Source organism: Hemiscyllium ocellatum, chromosome 37 (genome assembly GCF_020745735.1).
Source record: "Hemiscyllium ocellatum isolate sHemOce1 chromosome 37, sHemOce1.pat.X.cur, whole genome shotgun sequence".
Classification (NCBI taxonomy): domain Eukaryota; kingdom Metazoa; phylum Chordata; class Chondrichthyes; order Orectolobiformes; family Hemiscylliidae; genus Hemiscyllium; species Hemiscyllium ocellatum.
Genome location: NC_083437.1, coordinates 22982590 through 23002440, shown reverse-complemented (window position 1 = coordinate 23002440; position 19851 = coordinate 22982590). Strand labels below are relative to the sequence as shown.

Here is a 19851-nt window from a genome sequence, read left to right as displayed (position 1 = left end):
ATTGTTCTCCAAGCTCCAAAAATGTTGGATGTCTCTAAGTTACACAATAGAATAATTTTCAGTTAAAGTTCATTGGCACTGAAAACATGCTCAGTATTATTAGATGCAGAGTAAGGTTCCCATTATTCAGGTTTACTGGTGCAACTTAGTTTGGATATAGATTACAGCTTGGCACGGTGGCACAGTGGTTAGCACTGCTGTCTCACAGCACCAGAGACCCGGGTTCAATCCCCACCTCAGGCAACTGTCTGTGTGAAGTTTGCACATTCTCCCCATGTCTGTTTGGGTTTCCTCCGGGTGCTCTGGTTTCCTCCCACAGTCCAGAAATGTGCAGGTTAGGTGAATTGGCCATGCTAAATTGCCCGTAGTGTTAGAAGTAGGGGAATGGGTCTGGGTGGGTTGCTCTTCAGAGGGTCACTGTGGGCTTGTTGGGTCGAAGAGCCTATTTCCACACTGTAAGTTATCTAATCTAATCTAATATATACTGTAGAAGAACATCCCTTGCGCATGAGTCAGAATTTTTCCTTTTATCACAGCAACCGACCCCATTTTTCTGAATGATATGACAGTTGATCAGGTCCTTTTCAACAACTGCATGTATTCACTTGATATTTCCAATTGACAACAGTCCTTCATATTTATACATTGGAAATGGAATATTGTTTTTAACTCGAATTGCTCAAGTCAGCATAAATCCGCTCTGACTAACTTCTGTCAATAGTTCAAAGATTGACCTCTAGCGAACAGTAACACTCATTACACGTTCTTTTTAAAATTAGTATATGACAGAGTCACAGAATTGGTAGGGCACAGAGGATGTGATTTGATTCATCATTCCTGGGTCAGTTCTATTACATGGTACTAATCTCATGTGCTTTCCCTTATTGCTGCACACCATTTTTATCCAAAAAATGGTCACCTAATGCCCTCTCGAATACCTCAGTCGAACCTGCCCCCACTACATTTCCAGGCATTGCATTCCATATCCTGACTACTCGCTGTGTGAAAACTCATATCACTCTTGCTTCATTGTCACATCATTTTGAATTGATGCCTTCTAATTCCTTTTCCAGTTACAAGCAGCAACAGCTTCTTCCCATCTATTCTGTCCAGCCAGTCGTGAGGTTGAAAACTCTATCAAATCTCCTCTCCATTTTCTTGTCTCCAAGGAGAACACCAATTTCCTCACTGTGTCCTCATAATTGAAATTCCTCATTCTTGGAATCGTTCTTGTAAATTACTTCTGCATTCTCTCCAGTATATTCACATCTTCCTATAATGTGGCACCCAAAGCAGTATACAGTACTGATGTCAAACAAGTTAAACATCACTTTTTTGCTCTTGTACTCTATGCCGCTATTAATAAAACTAAACACTATCTGCTTTATATGTAGCTCATTCAATTTATTCTTCTACATTCAATGATCTGTGCACATATACGCCCATCTCCCTCTGCTCCTGAACCCCTTTCGAATTGTGCCCACCATTTAATATTCTCTTTCAATGTCCTCCTGATCAAAGTGCATCAACTCACACTTCTCTGCTATGAACCTCATCTACCATCTATCTGTCAATTTGTCAATGTTCTTTTGGAGTTCCACACTGTTCTCACAATTTATAGTTCTTCCAAATTTGTGTCATCTGCAAACTCTAAAATTGTGCTTTACACACCAAGATCCAGATCATTAATATATATCAGGAAAAGCAAAAGTTGCAATGCCAATCCAGTATTACACCAACAGATCTTCATTCAGCTGACCATTGCCCTCTATTTCCTGTCACTCAGCCAGCTTTGTATCTGTGTTGCTGTTGTCCCTTTGATATCTTGGCCTATAGCTTTCCTCACAAGGTTGTTGTGTGGCAGTTTATCAAACACTTTCTGGGAATCTATATATACTAAAACAACAATTTTATGCAAATCGACTCTTTCTATTATCTCTTCAAAAACGTCAGCAAGTTAGTTAAAATACAATTTCCCCTTTTGAAATCCATGCTAACTATGATTCAGAGAATAAATAATGCAAGACCTTTCACACATTTTTGCTTTTTGACCTGAATAAATTCTTCAATCACTGCACCACTTTAAGCTACATGCTATGGCAAGTAAAGGACATTTTCAGTATATTTATAACAATAAGCAATGTCTGCATTTTTTCAAAGCTGAGTCAGATGGCTCTATTGTGAGTATTAAATTCTTTTTTCAGTGACCTGAAAATAGTTAGCTAGATCTTAGCTCAAGATCACCAGTGTCTTTCTCAAACAGAATGATGCATTCTGATTCTTTTAATTGCAAAACTTACTTTCTTCATGAAAAGTTCTTTCATCTGCATTCAGATACTAAAGCAGTTCTGTAATCTTTGCATAGCAATAAAAACATTGAAATTTGACATTCCCTGCAGATGCAAAAACCAAAAGCATTTCTTATTCATGCAGGGGAAAGGCAATGAGAGGGTCTGATAATTGAACCGACCCTTGTTAAACTTTGGCAGAAAGATCTTAGATTTTTCCCTACTGTGCTTTGGTGGCAGCTACCCCAAGCTTCTGTGCATCCCTCAGCATGTAGTCTTGGACATTGGAATGTACCAGTCTGCACTTGGTCAAGTCAACTGTTTACACTGGAAGGCAAGCAATGGTTCGCATGATGCAGGGACCCTCGGATGTAGAGTCAGCTGAGCTCTTTCCAAATGTCTCTCTTCTACATTTTGTGAGTTTTCTCAGTCTCGATTCATTTCTCTGTGAATATGAATCTCAAGAACAAAACAATCAATAAATGGCAGTACAGAAAAAAACAAACATTTTATGCAGTATTTGTGCTCTAGGATAGACTTGTGTTCATGGGCCTCTCAGTTCATCTGTGAGTTTCGTTTTTGCTTTGCATGTTAGGGAGAAAGTGAGGACTTCAGATGTTGGAGATCAGAGTCAAAAGGTATGGCGCTGGAAAAGCACAGCAGATCAGACAGCATCTGAGGAGCAGGAGAATCAACATTTCAAGCGTGTCCTGATGAAGGGTTTATGCCTGAAATGTCAATTCTCCTGCTCCTCAGATGTGGCCTGACCTGCTGTGTTTTTCCAGGGCAACACTTTTCAACTGCTTTGCATGTTATTCCAATGTTAATTCAGCTGTTTTTCTCTGATGCAGTCCACTTAATTTTCTGAACATGTATCAAATTTTAAGTAAGTAAGTGATATGAAGGGCTTGATAAGGACATGATTTCTCCAGCTGGTAAGTTTATGCTCGAGAATCATAGAGGGCCCTGAAACAGCAAACATGCTGTTCTATCCGAAACAGAACCAAATTATCTAATTCAGTATACAAATATTGTGACGTTCAGTTTATCACCTGCGTGGTTGTTTATTTACTAACACCTCTTGATACGTTAGGTAACCTGCTAATCGAAAATACACAGCATTGTGCAGCAGTGGGCTGCGAGGGATTCAACTTGTGAATGAATTTGTGAAGATGTAATGCTTTATAATGCCTGTTTCATATATGATGTTAGCAACATAAAAATATATAAAGTGCTCCTTTTTTTGAATCTCATTTATTTCTCAGAAACTACATTCTCTTACTGGGAAGGATATTCAATAAAATACGATCAAAAAATAACGTGACACTTTTATTTACGATTGCTTACTTATAGAAATCAAAATGTTTTTACCCCTAATGTAATCTTTAATACTGATGAAGAAATCAAGTTATAATGTACAGAATTACTTTCTTATAAAAATCATTTCAATTGAGCTTCTCATATGAACAGAGGGTATAGGCACATGGTCTGTATTTTTCACATGCTGATAGAAGTTCAGCCTTCTTCAATGAAGTTCTTGCTCATTCACTTCCTCAGTGGCCATCCCATTGTGAACATGAGCCTAATATTTGATTTGTCCTTGGCCTCAGAGTTGTTTCTGAAACTCAGTGCTGCTTAATTTCATAAACTAAGCACAAGTGATCTGACTGAAATACTTATGGCCGTGAAAGAAACTGCCTAAACTGATTCAGGCAAATTGTTCAATGTCATGAAGGAATTAAGTCACAGGAATGCAATTTAAAAATTAGGATGTTTGCAGTAAAAAGGAATAAGAACAGGATAATATTCAGTTATGGAATAAATCACAAGGATAGGAGAGCTGATCCATGGAATCAAAGGACAGTTAATCATATTTGTGAAGGAACTGAGAGATACATTGAGAAGATAAGTAAGTTTAATTTAAAGAAAAAAAAACTTGTTGCTCTTAATGGCATCAGTTTTTAAAAGCTTAGATCTGAAGTGAACTGAATATGACTAGCAAAAGACTAAAATGTGATTTGTCTAATATCTTCATATCAATGATGAGAACCAAAATGCATCAGGATTTGGAATATCTTTGAGATGAGATGTCTACTAGTAATCTGTTATAAACATGATTGTTTAGTAGGTGGAGAATAATGCTGATTCAATAATCTATCTGTAAGCTCACATTATAAAGATGCCTGTAATTGAATTTGTACTGATGCCATTTTTCTTCTTAATTGCTGTTCAGTATGGATGGTGGTCACTGTAAGTATTATTTACAGCACATATTTTAAATATTGAGAACACAAAGTTTCACTGCTTCACTAATTTACTTCCTACATTGCAACTAACCCATTTCCAACCTCAACATTTCCAGAGAACTTGAACTTTCCCGGAAAAAAAAAGATCGTAAAAGGAAACTAAAGAGATATTTTCTCATTGGACTTGCTACAGTAGGAGGTGGGACAGTGATAGGTAAGTTATAACTGCCACCACCTTACGGTGTTGGGGATAGACTTAAGATAAAACTGGGTTTTTATTGGGGTATGAAGCTGTGATAGATGTATTAAAACAGAAATTAGTTACAGTTCTATAATAGGTGGAGGTGTAATAGATGCATGACAACTCGTATTACAATCAAAATTGCAGAGCTTTGTCTGCAAATTGAATTAGACTTGCAATAATTAATCTGAAGGCTTCTGCAAGTTAATGATAAGTGTCAGTCTGTATAATTAAAGTTACTATCTCCAATGGCATATCAGAGTTGGTTTCACAATGGTACATTTCAACTGGGTTGACACATAAAGACATAAATACCTGGCATTTACTTTGAGAGCAGATGCAAATAGACATGACAAATTTTGAATGCTTTATCCTAAAACATTATACTCAAGCAGGGCAGAGGCTTCTTAAAATGATGCTGACATTTCTGAAAATTAGTGAAGTTGCCACAGTCCCAGAGGACTATAGGAATGCTCTCTTGTTAGAGAGAAATGAGTGGTGGTGAGTTTAACCTTAAGGTCATCATGCCTCAGGCAAGGGGTTAAATTGAGAATACAGGACCTTCATGATAACCTCAGACAGTGCAAGAATTGAACCTGCAACGTTGGTGTCACTCTGCATCGCAAACCAGCCACCCAGCCTACAAATCCCCTAAATGTTATACAGGAGCAAACAGCACCTTTACTAATAGGTGTTAGGAGCACCTATTGGGCTATCACTTGAGCGGTTCAAGAATCTTCAGGGAAGAGTTGGAAGATGTATAACTGAGTAATTCATCACTTGCTTGGTAGGAACCCCACCCATTATGTATTTAACTTGAACTGCCACTTGTAATTTTTTAATGAAAATTAATTTTGTTAGAAATAAGAGTGACTGTTTAATTATCCTGAGGTAATTCACAGCAAATGCTATTCCCTTCCAAACATGCTCTCCACCCCACCACACTGGAACAAAATACCCAAAATGAGTGCGGTCAGAATTTGTCAACTACTGCAAACCAATGATGTGTAGCATCTAGAAATTCATATCTTTAGCATTTAGTTCAATTTCTATGTGAATGTCAGCATTCTGATATGGTGCAATCAAACATGCAGTGGACGAATTATGCCTTTATTTTTATATCATCTGTGCATGTGTTGGTGAATCATCTTTGTTGTAATTAAAGTAGACATTTAAGTATGAGATTTGATGCTGCTACCACTCAGTCGTGATTCTTTTGTGATTCAATGAAAAAGGCTACACCTTTGATCTCAGAAATGCAAATGATATGAGCACTGTTCATTGTGTGTGTTAACCTGTTAACACATGTTCGTTATTCCCTGCAGGCCTCACTGGTGGCCTTGCTGCCCCCTTTGTGGCAGCGGGAGCCGCTGCCATTGTGGGGACGGCAGGGGCAGCTGCACTCGGTTCCACAGCAGGAATTGCCATAATGGCATCTTTATTTGGGGCAGCAGGCGCTGGACTGACAGGTAAGCATGTTTTAATTGTTTTTTGTGTTCATTCATTGTCGGCTGTAACATGGCTGTGAAAGGACTGGCACAACTGTAATTTACTTTGCGATAAAATAGCATTCTAAAGTCCCATGTTAAGATTAAGCAAACCTGAGACCATTCAGCCCATCATATGTCTGTCATCTCTTTTGATGGAATAATCCAAAACTAATCCGATGGCCCTGTTTTCTCACTGTAGCTTTAAATCTTCCCCAAGGTGAGATTCACAATGTTAGTTTAAAAAATCATTCTGCCCATTGAAGCTCTTCCCTCCAGTCTGCAAGCTCATATGTCAATTCCAGTCCTTTTGGTACCCTAAAATGTAATAAACAGCAGAAGACTACCACTCCCGAAAACCAGCCCAAGAAAATCTGACATAATTTCAGGACAAAAGTGGAAGTTGCTCCCCCGGAGTCAGGCAAAACTCCCTGTGACCATAGTTACTTACAATTCCTTCTGTTCCTAACTAACCTACAACTTACCTTTTATAACCATAACTGTCGTCCTTTCTCAAAAATATGGTTTCGCATCCTCTTTGAAGGTTTGAGGGAATCAATATGAATCATATACATTACTAATCTGTTCCAGAAGCTGATGGCTCTCTTCCAAAGAAATGCTTCCTACCCTCTTTGCCTGAGGTTCTAAATTCATATCCTCAAGTTGTACGGACTGCGTACTTCTCAAATAACCTATCCAACTGGATGTAATCTGATCTCTTGAATATTTAAAATACCTTAAACATCTCTAATTTAATTCTGAATTGCTGTAAATAGGCCTGACTCCTGAAGTCTACGCTGATTACTGCAACGCTTATTTCTAGGTTTCATCCTCTGCACTGTTTCTCAACTCCCACTACACGGAGACTCAGGAAATAACACAATGCTCCTGTGTCTCTGGCTGAATATTTATTGTATAACTAGAATAACTTTACATTATGCCTAAAACCTTATCTGACTCCTAGTGGTCTTTTGAAACTGTTTTAAGCACCTTTCATTGGTTTATCAGTTATGTGTCGTGATCCTCATTTAGTTGGGCTATTTGTGTGATATGCCAAGAACATGCCTCATGCTTCATGTGCCCTTTGAAGTATTGGTACATTAAATCACCAATTAAGACATCAGAGTAAATAGGGAGAAACCATTCCCATTCATTAAAGGATCAAGGACAAGAAGACACAGATATAAAATAATTGGCAAAAGAAGCAAAGTCATGAGAGTAAGCTTTTCCATGCAATGAATAGTTAGAGTATAGATTTCACTGCCTGAGAACGTGTTGGGGCATGTTCAATTGATGGATTCAAAAGGGAATTAGATTGTTAATTGAAAAGGAAGAATGTACAGTGTTGCGGACAAAAGGCGAAAGGGCATTTTGAATTGCCCATTCAGTGAGCTGGTGCAGACACAATGGGCCAAATACTCTTTCTCTAAAATGTAGTAATCCTGTGAACAGCTGTACTATTATTTTCCTTAATACAGGTATTCAAATTATTTTAAGTCCTTATTCCTCAAATGCTATTCTCATATCAATTTTGAATTTAATATTTTGTTCTTGCTCTGACTTTTCTCATTCAATTTGAAATAACAATGTAAGTTATCTTATCAATGCTATTAATATTAATGACAAAGTTCCCCTTTATCGGAAAACTTTGTAGACTTTATTTAAGCTTTAATGATCTTTCTTCAGCACTATTGCTTTTCTTTCCATTTGCTGCAATTCTGGTTGTACTGCTACAAGGCTCCAAGTGATATCTGTAAAGTGTCTGTGAAAATCAAGCTTTTTATGAAGACTTATACTGTTCTGACTGTATATCCCAGCTTTTCATTGGATTAGTAACTGTTTCACTACATTGTGTAGACATTGAAAGCAATAAGGCTGTTGTTTCTCTCAGGCCTCTTTCTCAATCTCCTTACAGCTCAATCAAATGAATTGTATGTATATGGAAGCTGGGTTTTTTTGCACAATACTTTACATCAATCAGTGAGTTTAAGAGCCAGCCCCTCAGGAAAATTTTTATCCAATAAAACATTCTAATTCATTTTTAAACAGCATCCCTTTCACTCATTGTTGTCCTTTCACAATGAGATTTTCATCTTAGTGCCAATTTCTCTTTTAAATATGGGCTGGTAATAATTAGGAACAGAAGCAAAGGCTACCCATAGTACCACCTTGTTGGACCCATAAAGGAACAATTTGTGGAGCTCTGATTCTATCAGTCCAAACAGTGAAATAATGTGAGAATCCATAACATCATATTGCACATTAGCATGCCTTGTATAAAGACTGGCAGCTTATAAATTTGAGAGACTGGATCCAAAGCTGCTGGTATTGCTTGGTTGAATTTAGTCATCCTAGTTCAGCCACAGGTGGGGGACCATTTTGGAATGAGGAATGAGAGACATGAAAGAAGAGAAAAATAAGTGAGGGGTTAGACATCAAAGTGCGCTGATCTCACTTTTTGCCTTGCTGAACAGAGAACAACTAGATGTAGAGGTGCCAGTGCTGGACTGGGATGACAAAGTTAGAAGTCACACAATACCAGGTTATAGTCCAACAGGTTTATTTGGAACACTGCTTCTTCATGACAAGTGATCCATAAGCTTGTGATTTCAAATAAACTAGTTGGACTATAATCTGGTGGTGTGTGACTTCCAACAGAGAACAACGTGGGCAGCAGTAACAAAGACTGCTAATTTGGAGGAGCAATTTCAAAGACATCCTTGAACATTTCCATTTCTTGGAATTTATTGCTAATTTAAAATGTAATTAAATTAAATATGATCTTAAGTAAATTTAACACTTAGTGTCTTATCCCAGACAAAAGTAGAAAAGAAAGCTGCTTCTGCCTTCACTTATGTAAATGTAGAATTGAAGAAAAGAGCAGCATCCTTTTTAACAATGTTTCTATTTTCATTCACTAAATGTTGACTTGCAGATTTTGGAAGGAAACAGAATCAGTTTCAATTATATGTGATTTTAATTACAGTCTGAAAATGCTTGTATGTACATCTTGCACTTTTACATCTAAGTTTCATGTATTTCTAGATATTATTCAGTGCACAACAATCTCTATCATCAAGTACATTCTATCATAAGATACTTTTTTTTATTTTTATAAGTTTTTTGGGGGGAAAATATTCCATGCTTTCAACTTCTGTCAACATAGTTAAATCTGGTTTTCATTTCCTTTCAGGATACAAAATGAAAAAGAGAGTGGGAGCCATTGAAGAGTTTGAGTTTCTTCCATTGACTGATGGAAACCAACTGCACATCACAATAGCTGTTACTGGGTGGCTATGCACAGGAAAATATGGTATGGGGAATGTAAAAGCACAAACCAAGACCAAACACACTTAAAAACAACTATTTGCTCTTGGGGCAAAGTTTGCCTCAGGCTTTTGCTTGGCATTATAATTCAGCTTTCTCCATGAATTGTTACAAAAATATGTCCTTGCTGGAATTTTCCCTCCATAGCACATGGACCTTAAAGTAGTTGTGGCCTGAGATGCTGCAGCATAAGTTGCAATCATTTAATTAAGCACAGCCAGTGTCCTTCGTCATCTGCATGACTCCATACAATTCCAGGTGGCTTCTTTCCCTTTTGGAACTAACAATAAAGTTTCAAGTAAAAGTTTATATTGTTGCATTCATCTGTGCAATTGAAAATGATAATCATCTGAATGGGATGAAGCAAGTGACTGAAATTTTGCTTCAGTATTCTAACCTATCCTGTTTGGCTTATCTTTTTCTAAGAAACAATTGAGGAATTAATGCAAAAAGCTGCACAGATTTATTACAGTGAGTTCTTTCCTCAAACTGCATTGCGACCCACATGGTATTAAAGGATCATTTCATTTAGCATGGTATTTCCAATTGACAGGCTTTGGCAGGCAGAAATCAAATTTGGTTTGAAGAGATTGACAGTAATTTCAGATAAATGAATTTGTATGTGACAGGGTTACTAACTCTCTTTATTTCTGTACCTTGAGTTATTGTGCCTTAGCAAGTGTAGTCGATGCTCTGGTTCACATTAGCCTTCACGGTGGGTCAAACTCAATTATGGATAATGTGCCACGCTTGCCTAGAAAGCTTTCAGATATAAAAATAGCAAACAAGGATTTTGTGTGCTACAGACTGCCATATACTAGAATCTTGGTTGCCAGGGAACTGCTATGCTTATTGGGATAGAGTTTTGGAAGAAGCAGTTAATATATTCCCAACTCTAGAATAAAAAAAGGAAATGAGAGCTTGAATTTCTAAAACATCTTCTCACAACTGTCAGCATATCCTTTCGAATACAATGAATAAGTTAAAAATGCAGTCATTGTTGTTACCTCTTTTTATTCATTCATGGGATGAGGGCATTACTGGCTAGGCCAACATTTATTGCCCATCCGTAATTGCTCAGAGAGCAGTTAAGAGTCAGCCACATTGCTGTGGGTCTGGAGCCATGTGTAAGACCAGACCAGGTAAGAGTTTCCTTCCCTACAGGACATTAATGAACTGAATAGTTTTCTTCCTTGCAATTGACAATGTATTCATGGTCACCATTAGATTCTTAGTTCTAGATTTCTAATGTATTCGAATTCCACTATCTGCCATGGTGGGCTTTGAAACTGAATCCCTGGGTCTCTGGATTAACAGTCCAGTGATAATCCCATTAAGCTCTCACCACCCCTTAGGAAAATTGGGGTCACAGCTGGCGCAAAACCAAGGTCTAAAAAACTGCAATTTCACACTGAGTCAGCGCTGCAGCAAACTGTACTGATAGAATCACTTGAGCATAGAAACAAAAGTGCAAGCAAGATCCAACAACAAAATGGTGTTATAGCTCCTCACGTAATAATGAGGTGATTTTCACATGGCCCGTTAAACTTCCCAAAGAGTGGTAGTTATATATCATTATGTAGTTTGCGGAACGCTTCAGGGAACACCTCTGGGACGCTCGGACCAACCAACCCAACCACCCCATGGCTCAACGCTTTAACTCTCCCTCCCACTCCACCGAGGACATGCAGGTCCTTGGACTCCTCCATCGCCAGAACATAACAACATGATGGTTGGAGGAAGAGCGCCTCATCTTCCGCCTGGGAACCCTCCAACCACAAGGGATGAACTCAGATTTCTCCAGTTTCCTCATTTCTCCTCCCCCCCCCCCACCTTGTCTCAGTCGATTCCCTCGAACTCAGCACCGCCCTCCTAACCTGCAATCTTCTTCCTGACCTCTCTGCTCCCACCCCACTCCGACCTATCACCCTCACCTTGACCTCCTTCCACCTATCACATCGCCATCGCTCCTCCCTACCTTTTATCTTAGCCTGCCTGGCACACTCTCCACATTCCTGATGAAGGGCTCTGGCCCGAAACGTCGAATTTCCTGTTCCTTGGATGCTGCCTGACCTGCTGTGCTTTAACCAGCAATACATTTTCAGCATATATCATTATGTGGCAGGTATGGCCCTTGAGATTAAATTGATAAATAGGGTATGAAAACCAGTCGTAAGTGGAAGTATTACTCCATTCTTTTTCTTCCCTAACTCAAGAATGTTTAATAGTGTTTGGATGTTATTCTATAACATCAGGGTTACCTCTGATGCTTTCCATAGTATAGTCATTGTATGGATTTGAACACCAAAGACCTGCTGGTAAGTCATATTAATTCACCTAGTATCCAATAAACTGAACCTCAGCAACAGTCAGCGTTTTCAGGTGGGGCAGGGAGACAATTGAATGAAAGCTATAGCCAATTTTTGTATTTTCACTCTGTTTCAACAAAGTAATTGGCTAGCTTTCAGGTAAAGATCAGAGTTAGTAATGACTAAGAAGTCTCTATATGAGTTTCATCGTCTGACTGCCTTTTACAAATGTTGAAATTACTTTAAATAGTGTATTTTCAGTTTGCAAATGCAATCTCATTTCAGTCTAAATATCAGGTGGTGAATGATTATTCAATTTGTGTTTTGCACCTGTAGCAACAGTCTCAGCCAAACATGTGACTTCAAAGTTATTTCACATTTGTGTGTATAAAAAAAAGTTGTTGCCTCAAGGAGAGGGGAGAGAATGGATCTGAGGGGATACAGTGCACGAGTCAAAAAGAGTGGAGGAAGCAAACCCAAAGATGTGCATTGTGCTCCCTCACCTCGCTGAGTTTCACGATCATCAAGAAGGTGGATTAAAAAAACAGTTAAAGTAGCAGCAGCAGGAGCTAATTGATGAGGGTTTGTTTCTCCAAATAAAGGACAAGATTGAAATTTATTTTTAGTAAGTGTGGGCAGTAATGTGATAAATAAAGGCATAGCAGGGAACCATTGAATGGACATCTTATACCATGTGGGGACTTCAGAATACCTTCCATGTCCTGAACAGTCACAATCAGGATGTGTTGTCAGCTAAGGCCTTGGAGCTTGAGCAGCAGCTGTAATGGAATCGAGAAGCTGAGAGCTAAGTGGATAATGCATCTCAGGAGATGGTCGTACCATTTCTTTAAGGGCATGCAGAGTGTCAAGGACTAGTGGAGATAGTATAGAAAAAACTCAGCAGGTCTGGCAGCATCTGTGAAGAACAAACAGACTTAATGTTTCAAGTCCAGTGACCATTCCTCCAGAACCAAAGCGTTAACTCTGATTTCTGATCACGGATGCTGCCAGAACTGCTGAGCTTTTCCCGCAACTTAAGTTTACGTTTCCATTTTGCAACATCTGCAGTTATTTCAATTTTTATCAAATAGTATAGGAGTTCCCTGAGTGTATTTTGATCTTTAATGACTCTCCCGAACACTGGTGAAAATGATTCATTGGGAGAGTCAAAACTTGAGAGAATCTATGGATGGCTTATCTATGTAGGGGGAGAAGAAAGGATTAGAAATCAATGGTGAATGGGGATTCAGTACTTCGTGGGGGAGATGGGTGTGGCCGTGTACATGGCTGTGATTTCAGGAAATATCCAAAATGAATTTAGTATTCATTAGGAGGCTGAGGACCAAGAGCTGTAAAGTGAGATTAGGCTGAGTAACCCTTTTTTGGTTGAAAGACACTGTGGACCACAGAGAACATATTGAATTTTGTTATTGGTATTTACACAGCCTGAGCTATTAAAATGAAGTTGTAAATTAGCAGTACAGTATTTAAGTTTTGTTTTGTATTGCTGAGAGATTTGATGTTTCAAAGAGGTGATAAATTGTGAGCAGCATGAAAAGACTCACCAAAACCAACTGCAGCACATATTTGTAGCTCAGATCATACTTCATGGGATACAATGTGCTCATAGATTCATAGTACTTTTGCAACAGGTGGAAATAAAGCAGATGGTTCATGTAAGTGCATGAGTTACCCATCACAGTATGAGACAGGCACGATAGATAAGCTGGCATGTTCTTGCCCTCCATTTTCAAGTTCACATATGAAAGGATGAGAGAAATTCACGAGTGATGTAAAGAATCAATGCAAAAGGGGACTTGGCATGTTAATCTGTTGCATCCCTTTCAAACATTGCGTTTTGCTTTTCTGTTTTTTATGTGAGGTATCGCCTCCACAGAAAAGCAGAATCTAAGCTGCCTCACTGAATTCCTGCCTTAAAGATTCTGCATTCTAACCCCACTCCAGGACTTGAGTATGTAATCTAAGTGGACACTTTAATGCAGTGTTGAGGAAACACTGCACTTTTGGATAAGACATTAACTGTTAAATTAGCTCCCTTAGGAGAGGTATTTCTCAGCACTATTTAAACAACAACAGGGGAGTTCATTTTTCTCATTACTGTCTGGAACGTGCACTGTGCAAAGTGGTTGTCCTGTTGTATTACACTACAACAGTAACTGCACTTCAAAACTGCCTCATTAGCTTTAAGGTTTTTCGGATGCTCTGAGATCATGATAGGTTGTGTATAAATATAAGTTATTTAATGTTCTCCTTAAATCATGCATTAATCTCCAGGAAGTTTTGAGGCACCTTGGCGCTCTCTACTGCAGTCCAAAGAACAGTACTGTCTAGCCTGGGAGTCAAAGTACTTGATGGAACTGGGTAATGCCCTTGAATCGCTGCTGAATGGCTTGGTCAATATTGTTGCACAGGAAGCACTAAAGTACACTGTACTGTCAGGTAAGGCAAAACGATGAGTATTGACTACAGTGACAGTTTCAGGAAAAAATTTAATTTACCAATAAGATATTTGGCATCGAAAAAGAATTGAAATTTTATAAAATGGATTAATTTTATAAAAAGATATTGTAGCTCTTTACAACTGGGCCAGAATTTATTTACTATTAATCTCCCTACACTATTCTAATTTTCAATCTTTTTCTTTACAATATTTTAACATTAATAATATTAGTGCAGTGGTCTAATTACTATTTGGTGGTATAGAATTTAAGTATTACTGAAAAAAAGAAACATTTCATCAAAGGTCTTGCACTCATCAGGATAATTCAAGAAACCAATGGAAAAGGAAAACAATATTTATATGGTGTGAGAGAAGAATGCAGATTGGTTGAAGTGGACTATGATAGTTAGATGTATTGCCATGGCGAATGCACCAGTCAAATGATGACTGACAGTTAACTCCAAATCTTTGATTGCATTTTAAGCCAGGCAGGTTGATTCTAATTAATCAAGGCATTGTCCTGAGGAATTGAACAGAAACTGGCAGTCACCTTCATAGCATCATAGAGTATTGTGACAATGAAAAAGGCCCTTTTGGCCCATTATGTCCACATGGGTTTAAGCACGTGTCTTCCAATTCCAATTCTTGGCCCATAGCCCGCAATGCTATTGCATTCCAACCTAAATATTACTTCAGTGTTGTGATGATTCCTGCCTCTACTCCCTCTCACTGACTTCCATGTACTTCACACAGTCTGGGTGACAACATCTCTCCTTAAAACCCCTCTAAACCTATGTCCCTGGTAATTGACTCCTCTACTAAGGAAAGGTTTGTTCCATTTGGCCTTATCTATACCCCTCATAATCTTATAGACCTGAATCAGATCACCCCTCAGCCTTTTCAACTCCAAGCAAAACAATCCCAGCCTTTGTAATCTCTCTCCATAGCTGAAATACTCCAACCAGACAACATCCTGGTGAATCTTTTCTGTACCATCCCCAGTGCAATCACATTGTTCCTATAGTGTGCAAACCAGAAATGCAAACTGTACTCCAGCTGTGGCCTAATGAATATCTTCTATAGTTCCATCATAACCTCCCAGCTCTTGTATTCAATGCCATAGGTGCTAAAGGCAAGTATGTCTTCTTAACCATTCAATTTACTTCTCCTGGCGCCTTTAATGATCCAGATACTTGCACACCAAGGTCCTGCTGATCCTCAGGGATCCTAGGGATCTGCCATTTGTCATGCACTCCCTTGCTTTAATTTTCCCAAAATTCATCGCTTCACAATTTGCAGGATTAAACTCTATTTGCCATTGTTCTGTTTATCCGATCAGCCTGTCTATATCTTCCTATAGTTTATACTAGAATCTATATATGTATTAATATGCAGGGCAATCTTCTTTCCTGATGGAAAGGACACGTTTGTACAGATTGCCTTGTTTCAACTCAACAAAGTAGTGACAGCCGTTCTCTGGTTCATTCCACAGGGCACTGCCTTGACGAATCAAAGTCAATTTGCCCAGTTTGAAATTTGAACAAAGCTGGGCAGATAACTGTCATCAACTAACTGGGGGCAGCACGGTGGCACAGTGGTTAGCACTGCTGCCTCACAGCGCCAGAGACCTGGGTTCAGTTCCATCCTCAAGCAACTGTCTGTGTGGAGTTTGTACATTCTCCCCGTGTCTGCATGGGTTTCTTCCGGATGCTCCAGTTTCCTCCCACAATCCAAAGATGTGCAGGTTAGGTGAATTGGCCATGCTAAATTTCCCGTAGTGTTAGGTGAAGGGGTAAATGTAGGGGAATGGATCTGGGTGGATACTCTTCGGAGGGTTGGTGTGGACTTGTTGGGCCGAAGGGCCTGTTTCCACACTGTAAGTAATCTAATAAAAAAAACTAGTGTATCTCCATGGCAACCCTGCTATCAATCAGAATTCACTCACTAATTAATCAGTACTTTACTCTCATATAGTAGAAATACTTTTCCCTTTACAATGGCATTCTTGTGAATTATCCTGAGAAGAGTAAGTTGAAAAGCTTAGACAAATGGGCCTTTTTCAACAAAATTCAGTATTCTAATTCTTATTGCAATAAGTATTGTAATTTTTGATGAGCTTCAGCATTCTAATTTTAAATCTCACTGTAGAATTCTGATTACCTGTAGTACCCAGCAATGTTCTAATTAAGATTTGTTGTCTCAATATTCAATCCACAAACTTTAGCAAACTTGCGTGAAATCAGAATCTGATTGAGTTCACAGTTTGCGATGTGATTGATGACTTGAATTAAAAAGGTGAAGGTCTTACTAATTATGATTCAAAGTTTGAAATTATTGAAATTGTATGTGAAAGTATCATGATACACTTAAATTTATATCGAAGTTTTATCTCTGAGTGGATTCCTTTACTTATGTTTGTGGTAAATAAATTCAGTTATTGCACAAAAGAAAGATCAACTCTGTGGGATAAAATAATGAAAAGTTTGGTTCTATTTTTGTTAAATAACTGGAAAGTTGTGCTATATTGTGAATTCAACGCACTTTATGCAGTGACAAACATTTAACCTGTTTGTATGGGGCCGAGGCAGAAGGGCAGTTAAAATTAAGTGGACATGTCCTCTTCTTTTCCACCCTGATCTACTCATTGCAGTTTCAAATTGGAGCAGGTAAAGACACTCAGCCTATGATGTCACTGTCCTTTTCACATTGGTAAATGGTGTCCAGTTACATTGGGATCCATTTGTAATCTAAGCAGGGACAATGATGGTATTCTGCCAGGAAAAGTCACAGTGGTGGATTTATCATTGAACTAGGAATCCAGAGGCCCAAGGGTGATGTACTAGGGACAATACTAGGTTCGAATTCTACCACGACAGATGATGACATTTGAATTAAATTGATGAAATCTGGAATTAAAGCCAGTCAGAGAGTGACCATGAAACCATTGTTGAATGCCATAAAAACTCAACTAGTTCACTCATGTCCTTTAAAGAGGGGATATCTACCATCCTTACCTGGCCTGCATGTGACTCTCAATGCACAAAAGTATAGTTGACTGCCCAGTGAAATAGCCTCAAAAGGCATTCAGTTTAAGGGCAATTAGAATTGGGCAACAAATGCTCATATCTTGTGGAAGAATAAAGGAAAAAGAAGACAAGCATATGAGGAAAACAGTATGGATGATCAAATAGAGGATGATGCATTTCAATGAGGAAAGATGGGAGGAGGCTTGAATGGAGCATGTTCTGATTCTGCTGTAATGGCCCGTCTTTGCCTGCCATCACTGACTTGTCACAACATCATATCTTTAATAACTTCATCTTTATACTCACCAGGTATTGTGACTGCACTGTCGTGGCCAGCCTCACTACTGACTGTTGCTAATGTCATAGATAATCCCTGGGGAGTCTGCCTTAATCGCTCAGCTGAAGTTGGAAAGCATCTGGCTCAGGTGTTACTGAATAGACAGCAGGTAAAAGGCATACTTCAGGTCGGGTGGTGTCAGTGATTGATTGATTTATGAACGTGAACAAATTTTTTAAATATACCAAAGTACCAATTAGTTAAATCATTAACATAAAATACATCCAGCATTCAACGAGAAAGAACCAGTATTTTTTTTATTCATCACTTCTGCCTCCCTTCATTTAAGGTGATGATTTTCTTGTACAAGTACAGAACCACACCTTGCATCATGTACACCACCCACATGGCTATTATTTATGACTGAGTTCTTAAAGGTTATTCAACTGTCCAAGCCAGCTATCTACAAGCACATACTTAATATCTGGATTATTTTATAGCCAACAAGCTGCAATAATGTAAAGCCTTTCATGTAATAAAAGTATTCCAAAGCTCTACACCAATGAGAAACAGAAGCTCTGTAGTGAAGGATGAAGCATTATTGATGGCACCTGAAGGTATAATAAAGAAAGATGTTTTTGAAGGAATGGAGAGAATTGGCAAGGTGTAGAGAGATACTCCTTTTATGTCTGACTTGACCTGTCTCACCTGTCCATCTTCCTTCCCACCTATCGACTCAACCCTTCTCACGAACATATCACAATCACCCCCCCCCCCCCACCTGCATCTACCTATCACCTTCCCAGCTACTCTCTTCTCCCCCCCCCCCCCCACCCCACCACTCCCCAGTTCCTGATGAATGGCTTATGCTCGGAATATTGATTTTCCTGCTGCCTGACCTACTGTGCTTTTCCAGCGCCACACTTTTCAACTCAAAACAGTTAAAGGTCCTGTCATTAAGGCTGGAGCAGAGCGAGGGGACATGTAGAGTGTGAAGGTCACACATCATGGATGTTTACCTGGGTAGACTAAGGATCTTGTAAATGGGCACAGGTAGGTAACATGGTTAAGAAGATTTCAGTAGATTTTAGATTTATGTAGATTCAAGGCCGAAGGGATACTTTACTTGCCATTACTTGTTGAGGCATTGATTACAAGAGCAGGGAGATTATGATAGATCTGTATAAAATGTTATTTAGGCCATGGCTGGAGCATTGTGCGCAGTCCTGATCTCTATTGCAATCACATCCTTCCTTTGCTGTAGAGAAGATGCAGAGGAGAGTCACCAAAATGTTCCATGGACTGGAGTGTTGTAACCATGGAGAGAGGTTGGGGTTGTTTGAATATGACAGATTAGGTGGTGGGGAGCCAAAGCAGATTGGCAAAGTTGAAAGTACACTTTATGGGATGAGATGTGGGTGCTGTATATTTCAACAACTTACAGTTTACGCTTGGTGGAACTCAAGAGTTTGGCAAAGCAAGCAATAAAAATAACTGAATCTCAAATTCTAGAAACCAAGATGTAAACTTCATCATTAATGGGGAATAAGGTGAAGGCGGATGTAGAAATGGATATTCTTAATAGTGGTTAGCATGTGACTTTTGAAGCTCAGCTGTGAATCCAGTAAGATACTGAGGTTACACCTCTCCAGTGTATATAACAATAGATTCTTGTGCCTACAAATAATATTGTCATGGAAAAGAATGTAAACAAGGAAAATCTGGTAGTCAAGGTCATTTGATTTTCTCAGCTTGTCTGTGCTGCTCTCCAGGATGGCACCATTACGCCTTTGCTCCTTGGACTCTATTTTGCTATTTGGTCAAATCAGTAAGAGGAATGTTTAGTGCCATCGCCCATCTTTTGTTCACTGCTGAGTCTCAGAACTATATCTTGTGTTGTCAGCTTCTCACCCTGTTGCTGTTTTGAATACTGGATAAAGAGCTGTTTTTTTTTCTGGTCTGTCTCCACTGTTTCATTCCAGATGAAGGACTTTTGCCTGAAACGTCGATTTTACTGCTCCTCGGATGCTGCCTGAACTGCTGTGCTCTTCCAGCATCACTAATCCAGAATCTGGTTTCCAGCATCTGCAGTCATTGTTTATACTTCCACTGTTTCATTGTCCTCTAACCCACTTCATCCTTTTTCAAATAAAGGAGATTAAAACTGTGCAGACTACTCCAAATATTAC

The 19851-nt window shown here is 38.9% G+C and overlaps 1 protein-coding gene across 2 annotated transcripts in view; it reads left to right on the top strand.

Annotated features, from left to right (window-relative positions):
• Nucleotides 1-19851, top strand: part of tmco4 (transmembrane and coiled-coil domains 4) — a 112065-nt gene that overhangs the window by 29071 nt on the left and 63143 nt on the right. For both annotated transcript variants that reach the window (XM_060852001.1, XM_060851999.1), the window contains exons 6-10: nt 4651-4748; nt 6101-6244; nt 9456-9575; nt 14194-14358; nt 17695-17831. In XM_060852001.1, the coding sequence (XP_060707984.1) occupies nt 4651-4748; nt 6101-6244; nt 9456-9575; nt 14194-14358; nt 17695-17831 (664 nt within the window). The remainder of the gene's footprint in view (nt 1-4650; nt 4749-6100; nt 6245-9455; nt 9576-14193; nt 14359-17694; nt 17832-19851) is intronic.